This window comes from Conger conger, chromosome 13 (genome assembly GCF_963514075.1).
Source record: "Conger conger chromosome 13, fConCon1.1, whole genome shotgun sequence".
NCBI classification, from domain to species: domain Eukaryota; kingdom Metazoa; phylum Chordata; class Actinopteri; order Anguilliformes; family Congridae; genus Conger; species Conger conger.
This window is the reverse complement of record NC_083772.1, coordinates 9048354-9070535: the sequence shown is the minus strand read 5'-3', so window position 1 is coordinate 9070535 and position 22182 is coordinate 9048354. Positions and strand designations below refer to the sequence as shown.

At 50.1% G+C, this 22182-nt stretch overlaps 1 protein-coding gene across 1 annotated transcript in view; it reads left to right on the top strand.

Annotated features, from left to right (window-relative positions):
* The window catches only part of nbeab (neurobeachin b), a 353874-nt gene extending 331692 nt beyond the window's left edge, over nt 1-22182 (top strand). The window contains 8 exon segments of the mRNA XM_061216918.1: nt 3126-3318; nt 4399-4470; nt 4637-4792; nt 5738-5908; nt 19024-19125; nt 19722-19918; nt 20746-20897; nt 22059-22182. Coding sequence (XP_061072902.1) covers nt 3126-3318; nt 4399-4470; nt 4637-4792; nt 5738-5908; nt 19024-19125; nt 19722-19918; nt 20746-20897; nt 22059-22149 — 1134 coding nt within the window. The 3' untranslated portion in view covers nt 22150-22182.

The following is a 22182-nucleotide window of genomic DNA, read 5'->3' as shown; positions in this document are numbered from 1 at the left end:
TACCTGCCTTCCCTTAGCTCTACCTGCCTTCTCTTAGCTCTACCTGCCTTCTCTTAGCTCTACCTGCCTTCCCTTAGCTCTACCTGCCTTCCCTTAGCTCTACCTGCCTTCCCTTAGCTCTACCTGCCTTCTCTTAACTCTACGTGCCTTCCCTTAGCTCTACCTGCCTTCTCTTAGCTCTACCTGCCTTCTCTTAGCTCTACCTGCCTTCTCTTAACTCTACCTGCCTTCCCTTAACTCTACCTGCCTTCCCTTAGCTCTACCTGCCTTCCCTTAGCTCTACCTGCCTTCCCTTAGCTCTACCTGCCTTCTGCCTTCCCTTAGCTCTACCTGCCTTCCCTTAGCTCTACCTGCCTTCTCTTAACTCTACGTGCCTTCCCTTAGCTCTACCTGCCTTCTCTTAACTCTACCTGCCTTCCCTTAACTCTACCTGCCTTCCCTTAGCTCTACCTGCCTTCCCTTAGCTCTACCTGCCTTCTCTTAACTCTACCTGCCTTCCCTTAGCTCTACCTGCCTTCCCTTAGCTCTACCTGCCTTCTCTTAACTCTACCTGCCTTCCCTTAACTCTACCTGGCTGCCCTTAGCTCTACCTGCCTTCCCTTAACTCTACCTGGCTGCCCTTAGCTCTAACTGCCTTCCCTTAGCTCTACCTGCCTTCCCTTAGCTCTACCTGCCTTCCCTTAGCTCTACCTGCCTTCCCTTAACTCTACCTGGCTGCCCTTAGCTCTACCTGCCTTCCCTTAGCTCTACCTGCCTTCTCTTAGCTCTACCTGCCTTCTCTTAGCTCTACCTGCCTTCTCTTAGCTCTACCTGCCTTCTCTTAACTCTACCTGGCTGCCCTTAGCTCTACCTGCCTTCTCTTAACTCTACCTGGCTGCCCTTAGCTCTACCTGGCTTCCCAGACCTTCAGCGAGTCCCACAGGGACCGTTTAACTCAATCTCCACGGCCTGAAACACCCTGATCCAGTCTGTATTGTAGCAAGGCTGGAAGCCCTGCAGTCACTTCATAAAAGCAATTTATGAAGGCTATTTCTGTTCACACATAGAGAGAGAGAGAGGGAGAGCGGGAGAGGGAGAGAGAGAGAGGGGGAGAGAGGGGGAGAGAGAGGGGGGAGAGAGGGCGAGAGGAACAGGGGAGAGGGTGAGGGGGGGGAGAGGGAGAGGGAGAGGGGGATGAAGGGGGAGAGAGAGAGGGGGAGAGAGGGGGAGAGAGAGGGGGGAGAGAGGGCGAGAGGAACAGGGGAGTGGGTGAGGGGGAAGAGGGAGAGGGGGACGGAGGGGGAGGGAGAGAGAGAGGGGGAGAGTGAGAGAGGGGGAGAGAGGGCAGGAGGGTGAGGGAGGGAAAGAGAGAGAGAGGAAAAGGGGAGAGGGTGAGGGGGGGAGAGGGGGAGGGGGAGAGTATAAATAGAAGTCTGAGGTTCACAGAGACATGCTACACACATCAATGATGACATGTTACCAATGTTGCTCTGCCATTTGCTCACCCGATTGCTTCTTCCGCCATCTTAAATTCGACTCTCTAAAACTTGGAGACCCGTCGGTGTGTTTTCTGACGGGGCGTAAACATTCCCGGGACTCTTTCTCTCACGTTGATCCGGCGCTGAAGCCTCCTGATGAGTCACCGGGCTGGTACGAGCTGTCGCTCACGGGAAACGCGGCAGTCAGAAAAACAGTCAGCACAGCGTTCCTGTCAGTTATTATTGTACACAGGGAAAATATGTCAGCCAGGGAAAACGCGCTCTGGCACCTGGCCATCACTGCCGTGCCAAAACCGCCCCTGACGTTCCTGTCTGCTGTTCTGTCCAAACAGAGATGCCCCTGACGTACCTGTCTGCTGTTCTTCTGTCCAAACAGAGCTGTCCCTGACGTACCTGTCTGCTGTTCTTCTGTCCAAACAGAGATGCCCCTGACGTACCTGTCTGCTGTTCCTCTGTCCAAACAGAGATGCCCCTGACGTACCTGTCTGCTGTTCCTCTGTCCAAACAGAGATGCCCCTGACGTACCTGTCTGTTGTTCCTCTGTCCAAACAGAGATGCCCCTGACGTACCTGTCTGCTGTTCTTCTGTCCAAACAGAGATGCCCCTGACGTACCTGTCTGTTGTTCCTCTGTCCAAACAGAGATGCCCCTGACGTGCCTGTCTGTTGTCCTTCTGTCCAAACAGAGATGCCCCTGACGTACCTGTCTGTTGTTCCTCTGTCCAAACAGAGATGCCCCTGACGTACCTGTCTGTTGTTCCTCTGTCCAAACAGAGATGCCCCTGACGTACCTGTCTGTTGTTCTTCTGTCCAAACAGAGATGCCCCTGACGTACCTGTCTGTTGTTCTGTCCAAACAGAGATGCCCCTGACGTACCTGTCTGCTGTTCTTCTGTCCAAACAGAGATGCCCCTGACGTACCTGTCTGTTGTTCTGTCCAAACAGAGATGCCCCTGACGTGCCTGTCTGTTGTTCTGTCCAAACAGAGATGCCCCTGACGTACCTGTCTGTTGTTCTGTCCAAACAGAGATGCCCCTGACGTGCCTGTCTGTTGTTCTGTCCAAACAGAGATGCCCCTGACGTACCTGTCTGTTGTTCTGTCCAAACAGAGAAGCATAGACCTGTTCGGCTTTCTCATTTGGTTTAATTGCACATATTACCTAGCTGTGTGTACTGTGTGTGAGTTTTTATTTTGCATTTGTTTTGCCTCATTAGTTTGTTTTGGCTGTGAAGGGTTGCGGTGCTAATGTTGGCAGTGTTGACTGTACAGTGGTTTGTGCATTCCTGCTCATCATCACTCTTATTAAAATCCTCCACCTCTGGTTAACCTCTCGCCAGACAGTTTCCATCCAACTGCGGGGTCCAGACCCCCTCACCCGCTGCCCCCCCCCTCCTGTCTGTACTGAGTGCGTCTTTAGGGGGTCCCCTCTCCAGATGCACCCCCCAACCTTCCACTCCCCACGCCCACCCCCACCCCCCTGGGCATGCAGCCTCCGCCCGTGTCTTTGCCTTGTTTTTCCTCAAACCGCCACACTAACTGCCTCTCTCTCCATCCTGTCTTCTCTTCTTCTCTCACTCCATCATATTCCTCCCTCCCTCCCTCCCTCCATCTCTCCCCTTCCCTCTGTCTTTCTCTCTTCTGCTCATCAGTGTTTCCTTCCGCAGAGTCCTCTCATGTTTAAGGACCAGATGCAGCAGGACGTGATCATGGTGCTGAAGTTCCCGTCCAACTCGCCCGTCACGCACGTAGCGGCGAACACCCTGCCCCACCTGACCGTGCCGGCCGTCGTCACGGTCACCTGCAGCCGCCTGTTCGCTGTCAACCGCTGGCACAACACCGTGGGTGAGAGACCGGGCACACAGACGCACGCTCATACACGCACGCACGCACGCACATGCACATGCACATGCACATGCACATGCACATGCACAGGCACATGCTCACGCACACACACACACACACACACACACACACACACACACGCATGCACATGCTCAGGCACTCACACACACACACACACACACACACATATGCTCACGCACACACACACACACACACACACACATACACATGCTCACGCACTCATGCACACACACACACACAAACACACACACACACACATGCTCACGTGCACACACACACACACACACACACACACACACACACGCAAACATGCATGCACATACACAGGCACATAAGCACACACACACACACACAAACACGAGCACATAAACACACGCGCACACAAACACACATTTACACATTACATTCTCAAACACACTTACACACGCACGTGCTCTTAGCAGCACTGGGGCCGGTCACATGTGGGAGACGGCAGCGCAGGTATAGGGTGTGGAAGTGAACACTACCACATGTGGGTGTTTAGGCGTGTGTGAACGCTGTTACCCCCCTCATCACCTCTGGGTCAGGGGTTAGGGGGGCGAGAGGTAACCGTTCCAGAGAAGCCAGACTGTGACTGCAGTGCGTTGGGCTCACACCTCCTGCCTGTCTGCCCCACCCTCATAAACACAGCTGCAGCTCCCCCCTCTCCTGCTCAACCGTGTTTCAGGTCACAAGACTAATAATATGTGATAATAATGCCACTCTGTGTGTGCGCGTGCGTGTGTGTGTGTGTGTGCGCGTGCGTGTGTGTGTGTGTGTGTGTGTGTGTGAGAGAGAGAGTGATAGCTGTGCAGACTGGCAGTAACAGGCTATGTGTGTGTGTGTGTGTGTGTGTGTGTGTGTGTGTGAGAGTGATAGCTGTGCAGACTGGCAGTAACAGGCTCTGTGTGTGTGTGTGTGTGTGTGTGTGTGTGTGTGTGTGTGTGTGTGTGTGTGTGTGTGTGTGTGTGTGTGTGTGTGTGAGAGAGAGAGTGATAGCTGTGCAGACTGGCAGTAACAGGCTCTGTGTGTGTGAGACAGGTCTCAGGGGAGCACCAGGATACTCTCTGGAACAGGCCCATCACCTCCCGATCGAGATGGACCCCCTTATCGGTGAGTGTCTGGGACTGGGGTTTGTACAGTGGGACAGAGGCATATCTGAAAACGCTTACAGTGCTACAGTGGGAAAGCTCCACAGCAACTCTCTAAGACTGTCATTTTCCAACACAACTCAATCAGAATTTCCCATGTTCATGTTATTTTATATGCCTCTCATCAGCCAATAACTCCGGGATGAACAAAAGGCAAATCACAGACCTTGTGGACCAGAGCATCCAGATAAACACGCACTGTTTTGTGGTGACGGCCGACAACCGCTACATCCTGGTGTGTGGGTTCTGGGACAAGAGCTTCCGTGTCTATTCAACGGAGACAGGTACCCACTCCTAATTCTGTACTGGGTCTGATACCCACTCCTAATTCTGTACTGAGATAGGTACTCACTCCTAATTCTGTACTGAGACAGGTACCCACTCCTAATTCTGTACTGGGTCTGATACCCACTCCTAATTCTGTACTGAGACAGGTACCCACTCCTAAGTCTATACTGAGACAGGTATCCACTCCTAATTCTGTACTGGGTCTGATACCCACCCCTAATTCTGTACTGGGTCTGATACCCACTCCTAATTCTGTACTGAGACAGGTACCCACTCCTAATTCTGTACTGGGTCTGATACCCACTCCTAATTCTGTACTGAGACAGGTACCCACTCCTAAGTCTGTACTGAGACAGGTATCCACTCCTAATTCTGTACTGGGTCTGATACCTACTCCTAATTCTGTACTGGGTCTGATACCCACCCCTAATTCTGTACTGGGTCTGATACCCACTCCTAATTCTGTACTGAGACAGGTACCCACTCCTAATTCTGTACTGAGACAGGTACCCACTCCTAATTCTGTACTGGGTCTGATACCCACTCCTAATTCTGTACTGAGACAGGTACCCACTCCTAATTCTGTACTGGGTCTGATACCCACTCCTAATTCTGTACTGAGACAGGTATCCACTCCTAATTCTGTACTGAGACAGGTACCCACTCCTAATTCTGTACTGGGTCTGATACCCACTCCTAATTCTGTACTGAGACAGGTACCCACTCCTAATTCTGTACTGGGTCAGGTACCCACTCCTAATTCTGTACTGGGTCTCATACCCACTCCTAATTGTCCTCCTAAAATGTCCCCCATATTGCAGGTAGAGGGAGGTTTTCCCGTCTTCACAGGTCTTCTTAGTCTGGGCTCCCCTGTCCGGGGTGTGGTCAGTGCAGGAGCCAATCAGGACCTCCGTGTCACCCCCCTCCCCTCTGCTCCACAGGCAAGCTGACCCAGATTGTGTTCGGGCACTGGGACGTGGTCACGTGTCTGGCCCGGTCCGAGTCCTACATCGGGGGCGACTGCTACATCGTGTCAGGGTCCAGGGACGCCACACTGCTGCTCTGGTACTGGAGTGGGAGGCACCACATCATCGGAGACAATCCCAACAACAGTGAGTGTGAGCCGGAGACACACTGTAAGCACAGGGCTACTGAGCCCCGTGCTGCTGCCTCCTCACCCAAAGCCCCAAACGCTCGCCGAACTTGAAGAGTGAAATTGCACCGTAAGGTTCAGGCAAAGCCAGTGTGAGTGCCTGGCAAAGGAATTGGTTAAGAAGACAAATATGTGATTCGAATGTTCTGAACTGAACATTCCAAGGCTGATGTAACAATCGCTACTGGTAACTGAAAGCGCTGACCTTCCAAACACTATCTTCAAAGGGTTCAAAGGCTCATTTCAAGTTCCTACACTATAGGGGTAATGGTAAAAAAAAATGATATTGAGCTGATGTGGAAATTATACAGCTCAGTCCATCGGGTAGCCAATTCTCCAGGCCTTGTGGGGCCTGTCTGTTACACTTTCTGTCTGAATTGAGTAAGAATACAAACAGAGGCCAGGCAGTCTACCCTCCTTTAAAAAAAAGACACAGTAATGATGGACATCCATTCAGATTCCTTTGAGTCATTTTTACAAACACGTCTCCAAGGATTCTTAACGCTCTCTACTAGGCACTGTCCATACTCGCAAGGTATGTGTGTGTGTGTGTGTGTGTGTGTGTGTGTTAGTGTTAGTAACACATCGTAGATGTGGACTAGTAAAAGGTTTATAGTCGCTGATATATCCTCACAGTTGCAGTTATAGTTCCCGGTGGAGACGGCCCTTAGTGCTGGAACGGGAGGCCTTTGCTGGAGTTGAGCAGCCTTGCTGACCATACTGTTGCTCTGCACTGTGTGACACCACGTCTGTGTAACCGACCAATCAAGCTCCACAATGTACCACCGCTGGCTAGTGTACTTATTAACGGCCCTACCCTAATAGAGTGGGTCTTCACTGTTACCGTGTAGGGAAATGGCCGCAGACAGTGAATGAATGCGGAGTGTATGATCCATTATTACAGGGAGTGAATCCACCTAATTGTACTTAGCAGTCCTTTCCGTCAGACAGTGCAGGGGGAGAACAGTTAGATTTTTTTGTGTGCTGGTACATACATCACCAGCACAAAAAGTCCAGGTGCCTGTCTGCTGAACGAGCTCCTGAGCTCCTGCAGTGCAGAGTGTGTTCTGTTCCCTAACTCCACCTGTCGTTACCGGCCTGGGGCGTGTGCGAGCGGTTAGTCAATACACGCAGAAAGAATGGTGTGAAACTTTAGAGATGGGGAGATGTGTGTGTGTGTGTGTGTGTGTGTGTGCGTGTGTGCCTGCCTTTCTACCCTCCAAGCAGAGTACAGATCTAAGCCGAAACGATGTGTTCCTTCTGCTGTCGATAATGAGAGGAGTGTTGGAGTCGGAGACGGGAGAAGCAGGAGGAAAATTGAGGACGGTGGTGGAGGGGGTGAGACTGGGGCGGGTGGGGGGTGGGGGTGGTAGTGTGGTTTTTCCAAGTGTCAGATGTTACAGGAGCTGTGGTTTAGGTACCAGCGTTTTATAATTAACTTCAGTGCAGCTCAGACAGTTAATTAAGAATTTCAGCTTGGTTGCCTCCAATTAGCAGAGGGCAGATTCACTCTTGTTACCAGAGAAGGAAAACAGAATCCCCCTGATACCTACAGAGATAGTGCTTACTGTGCAGTGCCCAGACACAAAGACAGGCCTACGGACACACCGGGGGGGGCTAAGGACAGGGACTCTTCTTCTTTTAACTAACTCCCAGAGTAGCTGCACAAATGCAGAAGCATATCTCAGCCAAATTTCAAATGAAAATTAAGCGCTAGGTAAAATGGCAACAGCCAGCTGAAAACTACCAGTAATATTCACTTTTGTTAAGGCCTTTGTATTCATTATATTCATCTCTGCACTAAAAGTATATGTCATAAATTTGCCCTAGTATCTTAGTCCTTAAAGTGCACATTAAAAAGCATGAGTCATTTGCAGGTGTGTATATGCAAACTGACTGGGGTGCACAGCTATTTTAGGATCTGAATGGCTCTTTATTATTTAATTGTTTGATTAGCCCAATAGTTTTTTTGTGATATTGATATTGATATTGATATTGATATTGATATTTGTTGAAGTTGTGAGCTGCTTTTTACTATATTCTAATACCCTGCACTGGAAAGATATATTGGCTTATATTTAACATATATGGCAAATATATATTGACCCTTCCTTAGTGTTTCTTACATTCAGGTGCCAATTTTTTTATGTTTTTGTGCCAGTATTTTCTGTGTGGGACTGTGAGTATGAGTGAACCAGCATTAGTGTGTAAATGTTGAACTGACTTGAACATTTAGGATTACTGGGAGGAACAAATCCACCTCCTGCAGTCACCCTCTGGAGTTATGCACCCTGAAAAAAAAAATTCAAATTTGTAAGTGTGGCACACACACTTTGCTACGGTTGGTTTTAATTTCACTGAGGAGAGTGCTTCAGACAGTCCCCTGGACTCGTAATACTTGAGTGTAAAATTGGCTCTAAAAAAATGGATGTGTTCAACTCAATTTAGAGGACAGGCTTCATACAGTATACACACAGTTCACGCAGTAGGGAAAGTCAGGGGAAGTGTGTGTGGTGCTGCTTCCTCAGCCTCTCAGGGTGAAGAACAGTGCACTCTAGTGGCTGTGTGCAGGAAGGACAACTTCAGAAAAATCATTTGCATCTTTTTGCAATCCCAAGGACATATTTGCATTTATAAATCACAAAAAAAAACCCTGGGCTTTCAATCTTTAATTTACATTCGAACAAGGACATTAAATTCAATTCTAAAACGATACATTTATTTTCTGTGGTGTGATATTTTAATTTTAAATGACAAACTGAGTGTGCAAGTCCGCTTTGTGCAATGAAAAACTCACTACACTACACTGTAATGATAGTTTTAGAATGCAGATAATTTTTTTTGAGAATCCTGTTATGGCAGGAAAGTTCTTTAAGGCCAGTATGAGTGTACGTCTTTAGCACCGTCGCCTTTGGTGTTTGGAAAAGCCGTGATTGCCCTGTAAGTGGTCCCTGTGTGCACTCTACTGTAGAGACACTCTCCCAGACTCCTCTGAGGCGCTCCAGTGAAATGGAGCCTCTGAAGCAGAGCTCTCTTCCTGTGGAAGTGAGGAAGGCGCAGCGTGGCGCTGGTGGAACGTCTCCCTGCTCGCGCGTCCGTGGTCCGTGTGTGATTCCCAGCGGCGGTGTTCGTCTCCGTGACCGTGCGGTGAGCGTGGCCTCCCGCCGCGGTCCTCCCGCGCGTTACCGCGGGTACGGCGGGCGCGGCCGAGAGACGCCCGGAGGAGAGAGTATCCCAGAGGTCTCTCGGTATTTGCCCCCATAGATCTCAGACGCCGGTGCAGAAAATTGATTTTACAAGGCAGGGAGAATGGGCAGCGTGTGTCGTAAGCGCGTGATAATTAAAATGACTTCCAGCTCAATCACAGGCAGGCCGCCCTGGACCCCCCCCGCCCTCCCCTCTCTGGCGTGAGGGCTGAATTTGCACAGAGTAATTGCGGGAGCTGGGTGTGTCCCCTGGGCAGAGGCGGGGGCTGATTAAATCTTTTGTCAGCGTAGGTGAGCTGGACCTGGCTCGCCGGGGGTCCCCGGGGGTCCCTCTCCTGACACATGTTCCGCTCGGTCCGAGCTCGCGCGGGGCTTAGCCGCGTCAGCGACACTCTGAGCTGTCTCTCTGGGACCTGCTGTCCCTGGAGCTCTGTGTGCTTACCAGGCCTACAGGAGATCTCTCTCTCCTCTCTCTCTATTCTCTCTCTATTCTCTCTGTCTGTCTGTCTGTCTGCCTTTCTCTTTCTCGCTCTACCTCCTCCTCGGTCTTCACACTCAACATAGTGCCTAAAAACGTACAGCACTTATCACCGGGTGGGTGTAGGGCCCAATAGGTGCATACCATTGTACCCCTAGCCATAATTAATTTGTACCTTTTTTTGCATGTAAAAGTTATTTATTAGTACCCAAATATAACATTATTGTAGAAATATAATATTATTTGGGAAATGCATTCCTGAAAAAAAAAAAACTGGGCCCAGAGGCATCCTCTCCAGACCTCCAACACCACCTTAGAGGCAGGGGTAAATATTTAGTAGCTACTAAGTTCAGGGTCAAAACTAGTTTTTGTGATGCAACCCGTCCTTGTTTTGTACGCCCTCTGACGTAAGCTTTTATGTTTACATTTGTCTATGTTTATCGCAGATCGACAATTTCCTGTTCTGGTTCCGGTTCCGGTTTGTCTGGTCTGAAAAGGCCGCCATTTGCATTCGCCAGGAGAGGCTAGCTCTTTCAACATCTGCTTGTGGATTTGTAGCTATGTCATTGACTTTGCATGACCATATTTTGTTTGACTTTCTATTCTTGTCTAGCCCCTTTTTGACTTGCTTTTTGGACTTTGACCGTTGCCTCGACCTCTTTGACTCGGTTCTTGCCCATTTTGGTTTGTTCACCCCAGTGTATTACTTGCCCCTGCTCTCCCCCCGACTCTGACTTTGGTTTGGCCCCTCTGCTCACCGTATAGTGACTTCAGTTAGTTAGTGTTTCCAGCTGGATTACACATTCATCCATGAGGACACTATTTGTTTTTTGTTTTCTTTTTTTTAATTATTATTATTTTTTAAGACGATTCTGGGTGGAGATTTAATCTCCACTGGGGATAGGGTACTCTAAATCTACTAAGAGTTACAATCCATTACATCACATCACATGACATTACATTACGTCATGTCACGTCACGTCACGTCACGTCACGTCACGTTACGTTACGTTACGTTACGTTACATTAATAGCTTTTAGCAGACGCTCTTATCCAGAGCGACGTACAGGTGATTAGATTAAACAGGGGACAATCCTCCCCTGGACAATGCAGGGTTAAGGGCCTTGCTCAAGGGCCCAACGGCTGTGCGGATCTTATTGTGGCTACACCGGGGATCGAACCACCGATCTTGTGGGTCCCAGTGTGTACCACTATACTACAGGCTGCCCCAGTTACAGTTTAGGAGTTTCAGTGTTCAAAGCCGCATCGTGCCCAGTAAACCTTCCAAGACCCGCCTGGTTTATTTAGTTTCGTGAGGCAGATAATTCAGGAGTTACTTGACGGTGCAGCTTTCTGCCGTTTTCATTCCACACTCCAGTTCCCTTTCTGTTTTCCTCTTATGGTCTGACCCGAAACCGGGTTGCAGCAAATGTGTAAACCTTACTTTAGTAAACTTTTACATTATAACTAGCCTACATTTGAACTTACATACAGCTGGTACAGCCATCCACTGGACTCTCCTTTCACATGCAGTCCGTGTAGCACATCCATAGTCACACCTGACGATAGACCTGTTCCTGCTTGCCTAGATGCACCCATCACTGTACACTGGTTTAAATGTGCTCTCGGGCTGGTTGCGTTCCTATTGATATGTAAAATAAACTCTCTGGTCTCCCCATGCCAGCGATGTCCCCCAGGCTAGCGTGGAGTTTAAAGGCCCGTTTGAGAAATCGGGCGGCTGGTTTTAACGGTTTTCAGTGGCAGCCGTATTAGTTTCCCCCGAGCGTTCGCTTGAAGACTGGTCTGTTTTTCCTGGGAAGAGTGATGCTTGCTTCACCCCTCCAGCACTGTATTGATCCCTCCCGACACTAATGACGGTTTGGTTTCAAATTGCAGTGATCATGTTAATTACACTAAGGGGCCAGTTTAATTATGGTGCCCTGCCCCGGTGATTGTGTGCACTCGTGCCGAATAGCCAGGGGGAGCAGCTGAGGCCAGTGTGGAGGAGGACGCCCGGACTCTATTATGTTCACACAAGCGAGCTGTGGAACTTACTGTGTGTCACTGGAGGTGCGCTTCCCCACACTCAAACACACTCTTACACCAGGGCTACTCAAACACACTATCTTACACCAGGGCTACTCAAACACACTCTTACACCAGGGCTACTCAAACACACTATCTTACACCAGGGCTACTCAAACACACTCTTACACCAGGGCTACTCAAACACACTCTTACACCAGGGCTACTCAAACACACTCTTACACCAGGGCTACTCAAACACACTCTTACACCAGGGCTACTCAAACACACTATCTTACACCAGGGCTACTCAAACACACTCTTACACCAGGGCTACTGAAACACACTCTTACACCAGGGCTATTCAAACACACTCTTACACCAGGGCTACTCAAACACACTCTTACACCAGGGCTACTCAAACACACTCTTACACCAGGGCTACTCAAACACACTCTTACACCAGGGCTACTCAAACACACTCTTACACCAGGGCTACTCAAACACACTCTTACACCAGGGCTACTCAAACACACTATCTTACACCAGGGCTACTCAAACACACTCTTACACCAGGGCTACTGAAACACACTCTTACACCAGGGCTACTCAAACACACTCTTACACCAGGGCTACTCAAACACACTATCTTACACCAGGGCTACTCAAACACACTCTTACACCAGAGCTACTCAAACACACTCTTACACCAGGGCTGCTCAAACACACTCTTACACCAGGGCTACTCAAACACACTATCTTACACCAGGGCTACTCAAACACACTATCTTACACCAGGGCTGCTCAAACACACTCTTACACCAGGGCTACTCAAACACTATCTTACACCAGGGCTACTCAAACACACTATCTTACACCAGGGCTACTTAAACACACTATCTTACACCAGGGCTGCTCAAACACACTCTTACACCAGGGCTACTCAAACACTATCTTACACCAGGGCTACTCAAACACACTATCTTACACCAGGGCTGCTCAAACACACTCTTACACCAGGGCTACTCAAATATCTTACACCAGGGCTACTCAAACACACTATCTTACACCAGGGCTACTCAAACACACTATCTTACACCAGGGCTACTCAAACACACTATCTTACACCAGGGCTGCTCAAACACACTCTTACACCAGGGCTACTCAAATATCTTACACCAGGGCTACTCAAACACACTATCTTACACCAGGGCTACTCAAACACACTATCTTACACCAGGGCTACTCAAACACACTCTTACACCAGGGCTACTCAAACACACTATCTTACACCAGGGCTACTCAAACACACTATCTTACACCAGGGCTGCTCAAACACACTCTTACACCAGGGCTACTCAAATATCTTACACCAGGGCTACTCAAACACACTATCTTACACCAGGGCTACTCAAACACACTATCTTACACCAGGGCTACTCAAACACACTCTTACACCAGGGCTACTCAAACACTATCTTACACCAGGGCTACTCAAACACACTATCTTACACCAGGGCTACTCAAACACACTATCTTACACCAGGGCTACTCAAACACACTATCTTACACCAGGGCTACTCAAACACACTATCTTACACCAGGGCTGCTCAAACACACTCTTACACCAGGGCTACTCAAATATCTTACACCAGGGCTACTCAAACACACTATCTTACACCAGGGCTACTCAAACACACTATCTTACACCAGGGCTACTCAAACACACTCTTACACCAGGGCTACTCAAACACTATCTTACACCAGGGCTACTCAAACACACTATCTTACACCAGGGCTACTCAAACACACTATCTTACACCAGGGCTACTCAAACACACTATCTTACACCAGGGCTACTCAAACACTATCTTACACCAGGGCTACTCAAACACACTATCTTACACCAGGGCTACTCAAACACACTCTTACACCAGGGCTACTCAAATATCTTACACCAGGGCTACTCAAACACACTATCTTACACCAGGGCTACTCAAACACACTCTTACACCAGGGCTACTCAAATATCTTACACCAGGGCTGCTCAAACACGCTATCTTATACCAGGGCTGCTCAAACACGCTATCTTACACCAGGGCTACTCAAACACACTATCTTACACCAGGGCTGCTCAAACACACTCTTACACCAGGGCTACTCAAATATCTTACACCAGGGCTACTCAAACACACTATCTTACACCAGGGCTACTCAAACACACTATCTTACACCAGGGCTACTCAAACACACTCTTACACCAGGGCTACTCAAACACTATCTTACACCAGGGCTACTCAAACACACTATCTTACACCAGGGCTACTCAAACACACTATCTTACACCAGGGCTACTCAAACACACTATCTTACACCAGGGCTACTCAAACACTATCTTACACCAGGGCTACTCAAACACACTATCTTACACCAGGGCTACTCAAACACACTCTTACACCAGGGCTACTCAAATATCTTACACCAGGGCTACTCAAACACACTATCTTACACCAGGGCTACTCAAACACACTCTTACACCAGGGCTACTCAAATATCTTACACCAGGGCTGCTCAAACACGCTATCTTATACCAGGGCTGCTCAAACACGCTATCTTACACCAGGGCTACTCAAACACTATCTTACACCAGGGCTACTCAAATATCTTACACCTGGGCTGCTCAAACATGCTATCTTACACCAGGGCTGCTCAAATATCTTACACCTGGGCTGCTCAAACACACTATCTTACACCAGGGCTGCTCAAACACACTATCTTACACCAGGGCTACTCAAACACACTATCTTACACCAGGGCTACTCAAACACACTCTTACACCAGGGCTACTCAAACACTATCTTACACCAGGGCTACTCAAACACACTATCTTACACCAGGGCTACTCAAACACACTATCTTACACCAGGGCTGCTCAAACACACTCTTACACCAGGGCTACTCAAATATCTTACACCAGGGCTGCTCAAACACGCTATCTTATACCAGGGCTGCTCAAACACGCTATCTTACACCAGGGCTACTCAAACACTATCTTACACCAGGGCTACTCAAATATCTTACACCTGGGCTGCTCAAACATGCTATCTTACACCAGGGCTGCTCAAATATCTTACACCTGGGCTGCTCAAACATGCTATCTTACACCAGGGCTGCTCAAATATCTTACACCTGGGCTGCTCAAACACACTATCTTACACCAGGGCTACTCAAACACACTCTTACACCAGGGCTACTCAAACACTATCTTACACCAGGGCTACTCAAACACACTATCTTACACCAGGGCTACTCAAACACACTATCTTACACCAGGGCTACTCAAACACACTATCTTACACCAGGGCTACTCAAACACACTATCTTACACCAGGGCTGCTCAAACACACTCTTACACCAGGGCTACTCAAATATCTTACACCAGGGCTACTCAAACACACTATCTTACACCAGGGCTACTCAAACACACTATCTTACACCAGGGCTACTCAAACACACTCTTACACCAGGGCTACTCAAACACTATCTTACACCAGGGCTACTCAAACACACTATCTTACACCAGGGCTACTCAAACACACTATCTTACACCAGGGCTACTCAAACACACTATCTTACACCAGGGCTACTCAAACACTATCTTACACCAGGGCTACTCAAACACACTATCTTACACCAGGGCTACTCAAACACACTCTTACACCAGGGCTACTCAAATATCTTACACCAGGGCTACTCAAACACACTATCTTACACCAGGGCTACTCAAACACACTCTTACACCAGGGCTACTCAAATATCTTACACCAGGGCTGCTCAAACACGCTATCTTATACCAGGGCTGCTCAAACACGCTATCTTACACCAGGGCTACTCAAACACTATCTTACACCAGGGCTACTCAAATATCTTACACCTGGGCTGCTCAAACATGCTATCTTACACCAGGGCTGCTCAAATATCTTACACCTGGGCTGCTCAAACACACTATCTTACACCAGGGCTGCTCAAACACACTATCTTACACCAGGGCTACTCAAACACACTATCTTACACCAGGGCTACTCAAACACACTCTTACACCAGGGCTACTCAAACACTATCTTACACCAGGGCTACTCAAACACACTATCTTACACCAGGGCTACTCAAACACACTATCTTACACCAGGGCTGCTCAAACACACTCTTACACCAGGGCTACTCAAATATCTTACACCAGGGCTGCTCAAACACGCTATCTTATACCAGGGCTGCTCAAACACGCTATCTTACACCAGGGCTACTCAAACACTATCTTACACCAGGGCTACTCAAATATCTTACACCTGGGCTGCTCAAACATGCTATCTTACACCAGGGCTGCTCAAATATCTTACACCTGGGCTGCTCAAACATGCTATCTTACACCAGGGCTGCTCAAATATCTTACACCTGGGCTGCTCAAACACACTATCTTACACCAGGGCTGCTCAAACACACTATCTTATCACTACTACCACACAGATTCTTACATGTTGTGTCATGCAGTCATGTGAGAGCATTGGTAGTACCAGCCTCCCTTGTAAAGCGCAAAGCACATTATGGCAATGCTAGCGTAGTGGTTAAGGTACGTGACTGGGACCTGAAAGGTCGGTGGTTCTAATCCCGGTGTAGCCACAATAAGATCCGCACAGCCGTTGGGTCCTTGAGCAAGGCCCTTAACCCTGCATTGCTGCAGGGGCGGATTGTCTCCTGCTTAGTCTAAAAATCTACTGTAAGTCGCTCTGGATAAGAGCGTCTGCCAAATGCCATTAATGTAATATTATTGTTATTATTATTATTATTAGGCTGGGCGGGGAGTGGTGGAAAGGAATGTGGGATGATCCCCTATTACAGGGGTAAGCACCTGAATGAGAGGGAGACCAGACACTATGCATTCGGATGCATTCGTACTCTAATGTTTTCCCATATTTCTGTGTATATGCTTTGCCAATATTTTTGCTAGTACGTCATGCCAATAAATCATTTGAATTTGAATTTCAGAGACTGACACAGAGAGGCATCTGTATACAGAGGGGTGGAGAAGAGTGGGGAATATGTAGACACATCTTGGCAGAAAGGGAGGGCTATAATTCAATTCAATTCCATTTTATTTGTATCGTGCTTTTCACAGAAGTCGTCCCAAAGTCGCTTTATAGAGTAGCAGAAGGTAAGTAAAACACCAACCCTTAGCCCCAAAATATCGCAGTCCTGTACAGCTGTGATGGAGGAGTCCTGGAGCCTCCATACTGACCTCTCCCCCCCTGCCCGTTGTCAATCACATGACCCGGGCAGGGAGGTCCGTTCTCCTGCCGTTTACGTGAGTGTTACGGAGGCCAGGAGGCCGTCAAACACAGCGCCTGACACTGCTGCGTGCGGCTGGCTCCCGTGGCGTAAGGGTTGTGCTCGTCGCTGCTGGTGTTTATCTTTCTCCAGGAGTACTCAGTACCCAAACTTAACCTCCTAAGACCCGCACTCTTTTTTGGTATGCATTTTTAATTTCTCTTTGCCATTTGGGCTTATTGGGACCTGATAAGTAAAAAAAACTAAGCATCATCTTTTGACATGATGTAGTTTTTGAGAAAAATGATGTCCACGTATGTGGACTCTCGGTCTTAAGAATGAAGTATTATGGTTGTACAGCCCAAAATGTGGAGTCCGCGCATGTGTACGCCAGGTCTTAGGAGGTTAAGTTGAGTGGGATGTGAACCTGTTTTTTGGAGGAAGCCAGATTGGGGGTAGATGGCAGTAGAGCGGCAGCTTCACCAGCGGAGGGGCGTTATCCTCTGCAGGTGAGGCCTGCCCAGGTAAGGTGCGGACGCTGTGCTGGGTGTGGGTGGAGTAGAATAGTTCTGATGAGTGTCTACAGAGGAGTGAACCCTTTGACCGCGAATGTTCCGCTTCACCGGCGACTTTTGACGTTGCCAGGTAGCAACCTTTGCCATCCCACGCATCAGCCCGGCTGGGACGGCCCAGACAGGCCCCCCCAGAACGCCCAGCGCAGACAGGCCGGGTGCGGTCCGCCACTGTGAGTAGCTGCTCTTCCAGGGGGAGAAAAAGAGGCACCTTTTCCTTTTTTTTGGCTTAGTGTTGAGGCACTTTTTATTTGGAAAAAAAGGGAACAGGCTTTTTCCTCTGCCCCTGGTGGGTGGACCTCCTGGTGTGCCCTCCCCAACTTCAGCATCTCTTGTTCTCTTCCCTCTCTCTCCCCCTTTCATCCTCTCTCCCTCCCGCTCCCTCAATCTCTCTCATCCCTTCTCTCCTCTCTCTCCCCTCTCCCATCCCCTTTCTCTCTCCGGCTCTCCCTCTCCTTCTCTCGCTCCGCTCTCCCTCCCTCTCTCTCTCTCTCCCCTCTCCCTCCCTCTCCCTCCCTCTCCCTCCCTCAATCTCTCATCCCTTCTCTCCTCTCCTCTCCCGCTCTCCCCCCCCCCTCTCCCTCCTCTCCCTCCCCTCTCCCTCCCTCTCCCTCCCCTCTCCCTCCCTCTCCCTCCCTCTCCCTCCCCTCTCCTCCCTCTCCCTCCCCCTCCCTCCCCTCTCCCTCCCTCTCCCTCCCCCTCCCTCCCTCTCCCTCCCCCTCCCTCCCCTCTCCCTCCCTCTCCTCCCTCCCCTCTCCCTCCCTCTCCCTCCCTCTCCCTCCCTCCCTCTCCCTCCCTCCCCCTCCCTCCCCTCTCCCTCCCTCCCTCCCCCTCCCTCCCCTCTCCCTCCCTCTCCCTCCCTCCCCTCTCCCTCCCTCTCCCTCCCTCCCCTCTCCCTCCCTCTCCCTCCCTCCCTCTCCCTCCCTCCCCTCTCCCTCCCTCTCCTCCCTCCCCTCTCCCTCCCTCTCCCTCAATCTCTCATCCCTTCTCTCCTCTCTCTCCGCTCTCCCTCCCTCTCTCCCCCCTCTCCCTCCCTCCCTCTCCCTCCCTCCCTCTCCCTCCCCCTCCCTCCCTCCCTCTCCCTCCCCTCCCTCCCTCTCCCTCCCCTCCCTCCCTCTCTTCCCTCCCTCTCCCTCCCCCTCCCCCTCCCTCCCTCTCTTCCCTCCCCCCATCTCCCTCCCTCCCTCCCTCTCTCCCATCTCCCTCCCTCCCTCTCCCTCCCTCCCTCTCTCCCATCTCCCATCTCCCTCCCTCCCATCTCCTCTACCTCCCTCTCCCATCTCCTCTACCTCCCTCTCCCATCTCCTCTACCTCCCTCTCCCATCTCCTCTACCTCCCTCCCCCATCTCCTCTACCTCCCTCCCATCTCCTATATCCTCTCTCCCATCTCCTATATCCCCTCTCCCTCCCCCTCTCTCTCCCTCCCTCCCCCCCTCTCTCCCTCCCTCCCCCCCTCTCTCCCGTGCTGCAGGTGATTATCCCGCTCCTCGGGCAGTGCTGACGGGTCATGACCATGAGGTGGTCTGTGTGTCCGTCTGTGCGGAGCTGGGTCTGGTCATCAGCGGTGCCAAAGGTCAGTGCTTTATGTACAGTATGTACTGTCTGATACGGGTCTAATACATGTCTGTACGTGTATATACGGGTCTAATACGTCGCTACTTGTATATACGGGTCTAATACATGTCTGTACGTGTATATACGGGTCTAATACATGTCTGTACCTGTATATACGGGTCTAATACATGTCTGTACGTGTATATATGGGTCTAATACACGTATGTATGTGTATATACGGGTCTAATACATGTATGTATGTGTATATACGGGTCTAATACATGTCTGTACGTGTATATACGGGTCTAATACATGTCTGTATGTGTATATACGGGTCTAATACATGTCTGTACGTGTATATACGGGTCTAATACACGTATGTACGTGTATATACGGGTCTAATACATGTATGTATGTGTATATACGGGTCTAATACGTCGCTACTTGTATATACGGGTCTAATACACGTATGTATGTGTATATACGGGTCTAATACATGTATGTATGTGTATATACGGGTCTAATACGTCGCTACTTGTATATACGGGTCTAATACATGTCTGTATTAGTGTGAGTGTGGAGGGGCCGCGGTTGATTTGGGTGGTGTGTTAACAGAGGGCCCCTGTCTGGTGCACACCATCACGGGGGACCTGCTGCGGGCCCTGGAGGGCCCCGATAACTGCCTGTGCCCGCGGCTCATCTCGGTGTCCAGCGAGGGCCACTGCATCATCTGCTACGAGCGCGGCCGCTTCTGCAACTTCAGCATCAACGGCAAACAGCTGGCGCAGATGGAGGTCAACGACTCCACCCGGGTGAGCCGCCCGCCCGCCTCCCGCCCCTCAGTGGGGCTGGGGAACACCAACACATTTCATCTGTACATTTATATGCAAAGCAATTGATGAGCTCTGTATCCTATCTGTAAGTTCCTCACCCTAAACCCTAGAGCAGGGGTCTCCAATCTTATCCTAAAAGGGCGGCGTGGGTGCAGGTTTTTGTTTTAACCCAGCAGTAACACACCTGATTATACTAATGAACTAATCGTGGTCTTTAATCAAGACCTTGATGAGTAGAATCAGTTGTCTTAGTCCTGTGCTAAAACAACAACCTGCACACACACCGGCCCTTTCTGGATAAGATTGGAGACCCCTGCCCTAGAGTGACTGGATCCTCTTTGGATAATTCTGTACTCTAACCCGTAGAGTGTTTGTAACCTGTCAAGTAGGTTCTGTACCCTAACCCCTAGAGTGAGTTTAACCCCTCAGTAGGTTCTGTACCCTAAACCCTAGAGTGAGTGTAACCCTCGGTAGGTTCTGTACCCTAAACCCTAGAGTTTAACCCCTCGGTAGGTTCTGTACCCTAAACCCTAGAGTGAGTGTAACCCCTCGGTAGGTTCTGTACCCTAAACCCTAGAGTTTAACCCCTCGGTAGGTTCTGTACCCTAAACCCTAGAGTGAGTGTAACCCCTCGGTAGGTTCTGTACCCTAAACCCTAGAGTTTAACCCCTCGGTAGGTTCTGTACCCTAAACCCTAGAGTGAGTTTAACCCCTCGGTAGATTCTGTACCCTAAACCCTAGAGTGAGTGTAACCCCTCGGTAGGTTCTGTACCCTAAACCCTGGTAACCCTGCCTCCTCCTCTCAGGCCATCCTCCTGAGCAGCGACGGGCAGAACCTGGTGACGGGCGGGGACAACGGCGTGGTGGAGGTGTGGCAGGCCTGCGACTTCAAGCAGCTCTACATCTACCCCGGCTGTGACGCCGGCATCCGCGCCATGGACCTGTCACATGACCAAAGGTGAGCGGCCCTCCTGCCCGGCCCACAGCCAGCGGGGCCTGGCTACCGTGAGATCATCGTCCAGCCCAGCCTCCCTGATGGGTCTCTCAGCCGTGGCTCACACACTGAGGGTGGTAGGGGCAGGGCAGATCTCAGGCCTGTTTTTCCTTAAATAGAAAGGGATTGTTATAGCGTTGGCAAGCATGTTGAGGGCTTCCTGGCAGTGGTCTGGCCTAGCCACGGCTCCCACACGTGTGTGCACAGGGCAGAAGCGCGCACACACACACAGAAACACACACACACACACACAAACATACTAGATTTGCATGCAAGATGGGGCCAGGTTATTTCCCGCTCACCAAAAGCAGGAGGAGGAGCTAATATCATGACATGACCCTGGAAATAGGAAGGAGCTACTAACATGGCTATTAACATCGCCGGTAACATGGGGGTCCCGTGTTTGAAACCCTCAGCCCTAGCCCTCCATGCGCAATGTGCATACAAAGACCCTTACTGTTTAAACACAGCCTCTAAAACCAACCACTGTGTCTGCACGGACTCAGTGTGGTGGCAGTGTGGTGGCAGAATGTTCCATTTGTTTTCAGCAATTGTCATTTAGCGTTTAGTTTTTCATGCCCGATGTCCTGTGATTTAACGGTAATGGTGAGAGTGAGGCTCACAGGCTGTGTGCAGGGGCAGGAGGACCCCCAGGGTGTGTGCTTATAGCCTGACCCTGTGACATCAGCTGGCTGCGGCTCACGGACAGGGCTCCAGACGGACAGAGCTGCTCCAGGGGCCTCCTCACTTACTGAGGACCCTTCTCTTAATTCACCAGTTTAGGCCCCTTAACAAGCTTTTCTGAAGTTGAGCTACATCTGCAATCTCTCTCGCACTCTCTGGCTCTTTCGCTCTCTCTCCCTCTCTCTCTCTCTCTCTCTCCCTCTCTCTCTCTCACACACTTTCATTTTATACAGGTTTCGGGGGGGGGGGGGGGGTTTGATGAACACAAGTTGGGAAGTATACATTCAGTAAAACGGATCTGGATTTCTGGATAATGAATCCATCTCATGTTGGTCTGCTGTGGGATGCTAGGGACTGTTCTGGGACTGAACATAACTTAATGCAATGTCCCCCCCCTCCCTGTCTCTCCCCCCCCCCCCCTCCTCACCTCACGCCTAACAGGACTCTGATTACGGGCATGGCGTCCGGAAGCATCGTGGCGTTTAACATCGATTTTAACCGCTGGCACTACGAGCACCAGAACAGATACTGAGAGGAAGGCCAGGCCCCCTGGCCCCCGGCCCCC